The sequence below is a fragment of the Macrobrachium rosenbergii genome, chromosome 28 (assembly GCF_040412425.1).
Source record: "Macrobrachium rosenbergii isolate ZJJX-2024 chromosome 28, ASM4041242v1, whole genome shotgun sequence".
NCBI classification, from domain to species: domain Eukaryota; kingdom Metazoa; phylum Arthropoda; class Malacostraca; order Decapoda; family Palaemonidae; genus Macrobrachium; species Macrobrachium rosenbergii.
Genome location: NC_089768.1, coordinates 4,202,328 through 4,210,000, shown reverse-complemented (window position 1 = coordinate 4,210,000; position 7,673 = coordinate 4,202,328). Strand labels below are relative to the sequence as shown.

Genomic DNA, 7,673 nt, shown 5'->3' with positions numbered 1-7,673 from the left:
TCAAAGTAGCCATTCTTTAATTTACTTGTTTTCATCATTCATTTGTCGCGCCAGTCTGATAAGCCAGTTAAACAAACTCATTTCTCCTGTGAGTGGTAGCCTAAGCCTCTCCCCTACAGATAGAAATAGACCCGTGGAGGACTCAAAGCGATTCATTCATTCTAAATCTCATGAGGGGCCCCCAAGAGTAGGGTGAATTGCCAACGAGCCTAAAATGATGGTTTAGGCTCGTTGGTATTATCCTGTAAAGGGATAAAGAGGATTGTGAAAGCTTTTCTCAGAGTTTTGAAATAGTTTTGTCATTGCCATAGTATTGAGTCAAATTATATGTTAGTGTGCTTTCATTAATTAAAGAATTTAGCAAATATATATATATATATATATATATATATATATATATATATATATATATATATATATATATATATATATGTATATATGTATATATATATATATATATATATATATATATATATATATATATATATATATATATATATATATATATGTATATATATATATATATATATATATATATATATATATATATATATATATATATGTGTGTGTGTATATTTATATATATATACATATATATATTATATATATGTGTGTGTGTATATATTTATATATATAATTATATATATATATATAATATATATACATATATATACCTAAATATATAATTAAAATTAGGTATTATTTGATTCACTTAGAGTGTGCAGTTACCATTAGCATCTGTAACTGAATTTGAGATGGTGTTAACAAAGGAATTGTGACTCCTGATAGATTTTCAGTTTTACTTAAGTTTTCTCCTTTCCTCATTTGATTTCAACCCTCCCAGTTCCCCTCGTTTATTGCTGGAGTGTGCTTTAACACTAACCCTTCTTCCTCACTGACAAGAAAATTTTCATTATTCCACACACCCAACCCTCTCTCTCTCTCTCTCTCTCTCTCTCTCTCTCTCTCTCTCTCTCTCTCTCTCTCTCTCTCTCTCTCTCTCTCTCTCTCACACACACACACACATACATCAAAGGTACGTATCTATAATCTCTCTCAGTTTGACACTTTTGTTTGACGCTGATCACACACTACCGACTTACTCGAGTTTTCATCATCTTAAGATTTTAGTAAACACTTCTATTCCAGTTTCTATTTTTTCCTTGTGTCGTTTTTATCATCACTGTTTGTAGTCAAAGGGCGTTTTCAGTCACTGCTAGTGCGAAGTAAATAAGATTTTAACTTCTTGCTGATATTATTAATAGTTTGTGATTATTATTATTATTATTATTATTATTATTATTAGTAGTAGTAGCAGTAGTAGTAGTAGTAGTAGTAGTAGTAGTAGTAGTAGTAGTAGTAGTAGTAGTAACAACAGAGTATCAGCGGCAGCAGCAGTAGTATTAATGTTGTCAAGAAATAAGTTTTCATTTGTTTTATTATAAGAAAACAATGATGTGCTGCTCGACCAGAATTCTTTGATAGATAAACAATGTAATGTTTCTCATTTTTATTTAAAAAAATGTGTAGTAACGGTTAGAAGATTTTTTTTTTAGTGAGAAGGAACTTTTCCTCTTGCGCAGCTCAAGCTTTTCTGGACGACGAACAATTAAGAAACGCCACTTAACAGTTATGTTAGTTATTCAAATCCCGTACTTTCTCAACTACTGCCTTTTCTTTATCAGCCGACTAATTACCGAGGCAATAACGATTGCAGAGTGTTTCAACTTCTTTTTAGGTCTATGCTTCTGTCTGTAGAAGGTGTTCTTGTTCTCTCCACTTTGACATTTCAGTTCGCTCTCGTTGCTTTGCTCAGCACAGTCTGCTTGAAGCTTTAGTCTCTTAGTTCTTGTTTTTCTATCATTCAGTTTAGCGTCATTAGCAGTTGGATTTTGAATAAAAGTCACTTCGGTCGTCAGTTAGGGTTTCTCGAAATAGATTCTCTTCAGTCGTTGCATCTCATGTAAGTGTTCAAAGGTGTTCTACGCCTTTTAGAGTACAGAAAATTAGAAGTACGGCATAAATCTATTTTACACTTACGTCATTATTCCCTAATTTCCTTTCTCTATAACTCTGTACGCACACACACACAAACACACACACCAACACACACCCACACACATATATGCATGTATATATATTTATAAATCTAAATATATATGTGTGTGTATGTATGTGTATATGTTATATATATGTGTAAATATATATATATATATATATATATATATATATATATATATATATATATATATATATATATATATATATATATATATATATATATATATATATATATATATATAATATATATATATGTATGTATGTATGTATGTATGTATATATGTATGTATATATATATACACATATATATATATATATGCACATTTACATACATACATGCATACATACTAGAACCCTTACAGAATGTATTTTCAGGTGTCGCCCATATTTGAAATACAAATGAACATACTCCAATGACATTCTTCGCCTTTCTTACCTCTGTTTTCCCCATTAGCAAGTATTTTTACTGGAGTTTGTTCGCCTTTCATCTTGCTTTTGATTTTGATTTTTAATATTGCAGGCACCACACTCCAGTGTCCTCGCCCCTTTTTTTTGTTAGTTTAGTTTCAAATAGGTCCATTTTCCTTATGAAACTGAGCCTGAACCTTCAGACCCCTTGTGATTTCTTATGCCGAACAGCTTCTTTCTCAGCGTGGAACTAACCAGTCCTTCACTGCAACCACCAGGGGGCCGCATGCACTGCCTTATTGGTCGCTGTCGTGTCACGTAAAATGGAGCTAACCCGTGCAGAGAAACATGTTCACAATTTCATGATGGACACTCAGTTAACCAAGAGGGTAAGTCTGTCTGAACACAGCCGCAGGTAAATCTCTGCACCCCAGTGGACGATCCATGCTTGGTCACCCTCCACAACCTTCTCTTTTCATTTTTTCTAGCCCAACAGTCCTCTTAGATGTATACGTAATGCTGTTCCTTGCATCGGGAGTTGTGATGTCTTTTCGAGGACGCAGGCTACATCAACGTCAACATGAAGGGATCGCCATTGCTTTCTTCAATGTATTTCTTTTATTTTGCATTTTGATCTGTTAATGCCCACCTTCGTCTGATTCAGAAGACCCACTGACTCGTCAACAAATGACGTCGCGACTCCCCTGCGAGAAAGAGAGAGGGTTCAGAATCGATGTTGTGTGTGTTTTATTTTCATTGAAATGAAGCTGTGTCTCAATGTATTATTTGTGTTTTTCTTTTCTCTTTTTCTCCGTGCCCTCAATCCTTCACCCAAAAAATGATTAAATAAAACCCGCACCATTATCCTCCTCTCCTCCTTTCCATTGACAACATCATGGTCTCTTTTGGCGACGGTGGTGCCGCTCCTGCCGCTGCGGCGACGACGACCTGGTTGGCTCGGTGCCACGTCGGGAAAATAAACGTGGCGGCCAAAACAAGGGTAATGGCAGTATGGCCCTTGTGGTGGCTGTGCTCATGACTAAAATCCAAATGCACCCGGCCGAAAAGCGAGTTCACGTTCTCATGATGGAAAAGCAACTCAACTGGAGGGTAAGGCGTGTGTGACCACCTTCCCCCCGCACGCACACAGACAATGAGAGACAAATAGAAAGGTTTTCATTTTCACTCACCTTTACCCAAGACAAAAACTAATTTCAAAGTGTGACTAAAATAATGATTGGTCTTCATTCCCGGTTTCTCCCCACCTGGTTTGTCGTTTTACTAACCCTCTCACACTGAACAGTAGCTCCCTCCGAAGGTAAGAATCTTAATCATCATTTCTCTCTTGTATATGTTTGGTAAATAGAATTGTCATTAACATTTATTTGTCCCCTATACCATTGTCCTGGTAAGAAGGATAGAACGTTGAATTCATTCTGAAGCTTTCACCCATTTCGATACCTTATAACTGATTTTTAAGCGATTAATGATAATGAACGGTGAAAAAGGTTTTCCCTTTTGTGATAATGAACACACTGGTATTCAAAAGGTTTTTCCCTTTTTTGCTAATGAACACACTGGTATTCAAAAGGTTTTCCCCTTTTTTGGTAATGAACACACTGGTATTCAAATGGTTTTCCCTTCGTCAGATCAGAAGCCATAACATTAGGCACAAACATTAAGCCACAAATTGTTTTTCAACTTAGTTCTAGTGATGAAAACGTACGGACTCTATCGGCCGCATACTTTTTCAGCAAAAAGAAACTGAATGAACTTTAGAGTAAAGTTGGCGAATTCTTTTTAACTAAGCTACAACACGGAAGTATCCGTCCTAACGGGAAACGGTTAGGAATCCACGTTTAAGAGAAACAGCTTCCGTCGAAATATTGCACTGATGATAATGTTAAAGCAGTCTCAATACAAGTAATTTATCATTGTGCTTGCCAGCGTGAGGTAAAAGGAACAGGTTGGCAAATGCTCTACAAATGTATTCTTCAACAAGACGACTGCAAGACACCCGGAAACGGTTTTTAAAGATAATTGAGACCGTGGCTTTAAAATTGGAAATGCAGTTTCAATGAAATGCCTAATTGTAAATCATTCTTGGCAGTACGACGCTACGTGTGTGTTTTGTAACAAAGTTGGAAGTTAAAAGTAGACAGACTAAAATGAACCACATGGCAACACACCTCTCCAATTCATTAACCCTGTGAATATAGTCGTTCTAGTGCATGGACGTCTCTATCCATCCGTGAATGTGGCTGTTGATCTGGAAACTGTTATTACTTTGTAGATCAGATAGATATAGTGATTTCATTCTGAGCTAAGGGTGGCACTGTCAACGGTTACCAGTTCAAATTCTGATACGTGGCTACTGCAATTTCATAATAAGGGTTGGTAATATTCAGTGTGCGTAGCCTGTGTCTTGCTTAGATTGAAAATACTATAGATAAATCTAACTTCAATAGTTTATAGTATTTTGTCTAGTGTAGATTTAATCGACCTATATGTAGTAATCCTGTATAACATATATACTGTGTGTGTGTTTTATATATATATATATATATATATATATATATATATATATATATATATATATATATATATATATATATATATATATACTGTATATATATATATATATATATAAATTCATGGAATTCATATATTTATTTTAGAATAAACAACGTTGTAGTACTTGGAAAGTGTAAAAGATTTGTGTTCCATCCTGTCAATGCTTGTACATTTAGATTGCAAGAATCACTGTATTTGAAAGTATGTTAAACTGTCTATGCTTGTGTCTTTAGATTCACTAGTAGATTACAGGTGACGCAGGTAATGTATGAAAAGTACTCGTTTTCATGTTTGTGTTCTAGAAAAACTAAGATCAATTCCTTATAAACAACACAAATTAGTGTCAGAATTACAGTCTACACAAACACCGACGCACATTCAGAATTTCATGTCCGAAAGGACTTCATTGAAATGTCAATGTATGAACTACTTCTCTTCGTAAGCCATCGCAAGATGAACCACAGAAGGATTTCGAGACTAAAAGTTCTCCGTTAATACATGAAACGTGAAGACTGAATAGGGTAGTATATTATAGCATTGACCTATCTTGAAAAACATTTCATTTTCATTTGATCATTGTATGAAATGATCGAAATTCTAACAAATGAATTAATTTTCTGGGGAACATGAACTAAACGAAACCACCTGAGATGATGACTTTCTGAAAATACACTCAACTGACTGCGTTTCTTGGCTCCCCTTATTTTGCGGGAGGAGGAGGATAGTTACAGGATAGGTTTCGCTAGGAGTGTGATTGCTTTGTCCTTGGGGATTCAAATCATCACAGTTCTGAGAGTTATAACCCATGCTTGTGACCTGTCACGTATAGATTTGTGAAAATTTAACTTAAAAGACCAACATCGAAACGCCAATGGGTACTTCGGCGTTATTATTATTATTATTATTATTATTATTATTATTATTATTATTATTATTATTATTATTATTATTATCATCCCTGTTGTACAGTCATAATTGTGTTTACACTCTAAACCGCAAAATGAAAAAGAAGTGTCCTCTTAATGGAAAGCTGTGTGAACTATAAGAGAACGTAACGAAATCAATTTTATTACAGCAAAATTGGAGGAATATATAAACAAAAATGTATGCGAACTAAATTGTTACTGAGAAATATTTAGAAAAAATTCAAGTAAGGTGATTTAATGCATCGCAACTTTACAGCCCAGAAGTACTAATAGTAACAACATTTATAGCACCAACAGTTGTTCCACAGTTGGGAGAAAGAAAACATCTGATAGTGGCGTTGCAACACTATGATGCACTGACGTTAGGGGCATCCTATTAAGGCGGAAGTGGAAATTCCTATCAAAATCCTTTGAAATATAACCGAACACGATACCTTTTTCCGATGAGATGAATTATAATTGCCATCCCAAGAAATTTTCCTTAAAAAGTGGAGATTCCTGGATGGTAATGATATTCAGACAGAATGAAGATATTCTTGTGGAAGTAGACTGAAAGATTTGGAACTTGGCGTTGATATTACAATCAACTCATAAAGTATACAGGGAAACTATTTTCAGTATCTAGCTTTCGACCTGCCTTTCATGATGAATTTTCATGTGCTGCGAAGACTTTGGACTTGCTTGGAACACCAAATATCGCCACATATTCAGAATGACAAGGTGAACCTCGTACACCATTCGCTACCAAGCTTGCAAATCCGTACATCGCTCTCAAGCTGACAGCCTTTAGAGATACACATTTACAAGGCGCGCTGTCGTATTTTCAAGGCCAAAAATTACACACCGCCAGAAAAGACTAGAAACAAAGGTTCCAGAAGGAGTATTCAGGCCATGTTCTAGTTTCATCCAAGCACAGGAACTGTATGAATAATTTATTGATTTCATGCGTGGTGAGCATAAAGGTCACCGAAAACAGCAGAGAAGTGACGCCCAAGCTTGTGTAAAAAGAATATTTGCAATTAATCTTCTTGATCAAGATGCTATAATATCTCTTGATCAAAAGAGCAGCATTTACTGTGAGTTTTGTCAACATTTATTGTTCAAAAAATGATACGAAATTGTTGATGTAACTTACACGATGCTACGGGCAACTTCATATTCCTGTACAGCACAACGCAGCGAGTATCCATGCATTTTTCCTGTGTTATCAAAGATAGTCTTCGTTCAGCCGTGGCCTACTTCTCTCATTACGGAATCTCTTATGAAGATAACCTTGGTCCGAGCTCCTGGACGGTACGTATCGTCCCTATAAAGACTGCCGTCTCTTGTATTATCGACCGTTTTACAGCATGGGCAAACAAAACTCCAAAAATGTTACACACACTGAAATCGTTCACATCAATCTTTGCGACATGCCACTGACAACTATTTCAAACTACGGGAATTTCGAAGCTACTGCCTGTTAGTTGATGATTCTCCGAAGAAGATAATGATCACAGCAGAGGTATAACCTCTTTATGGCAGTTGTTTTCCGAAAATGCCGTATATGGCATGAGGCAGACGTCAATTCATTCTTGCTAGATTTGAGTTCCATTTGCATTTCAAGGAAAAATAAGAGAGGAAATATTTGATGAAATATGGAGTCTGCTCTAATGTTCATTACAATATAGCATGGAAATGCCTCTGCAGGAAGAGCAAGCAGTG

The 7,673-nt window shown here is 35.4% G+C and overlaps 1 protein-coding gene across 12 annotated transcripts in view; it reads left to right on the top strand.

The window, feature by feature from the left end:
• SK (small conductance calcium-activated potassium channel) overlaps positions 1-7,673 on the top strand; it is a 554,217-nt gene that overhangs the window by 521,321 nt on the left and 25,223 nt on the right. For 9 of the 12 annotated variants that reach the window (XM_067129930.1, XM_067129931.1, XM_067129928.1 and 6 more), the window contains exon 7: positions 2,748-2,858. The exons of 1 other annotated variant lie outside the window; for it this stretch is intronic. In XM_067129930.1, coding sequence (XP_066986031.1) covers positions 2,748-2,858 — 111 coding nt within the window. Of the gene's footprint in view, positions 1-2,747; positions 2,859-3,468; positions 3,580-7,673 lie in introns of all 12 variants that reach the window. 2 more of the 12 variants (XM_067129925.1, XM_067129933.1) reach the window with 1 other exon arrangement.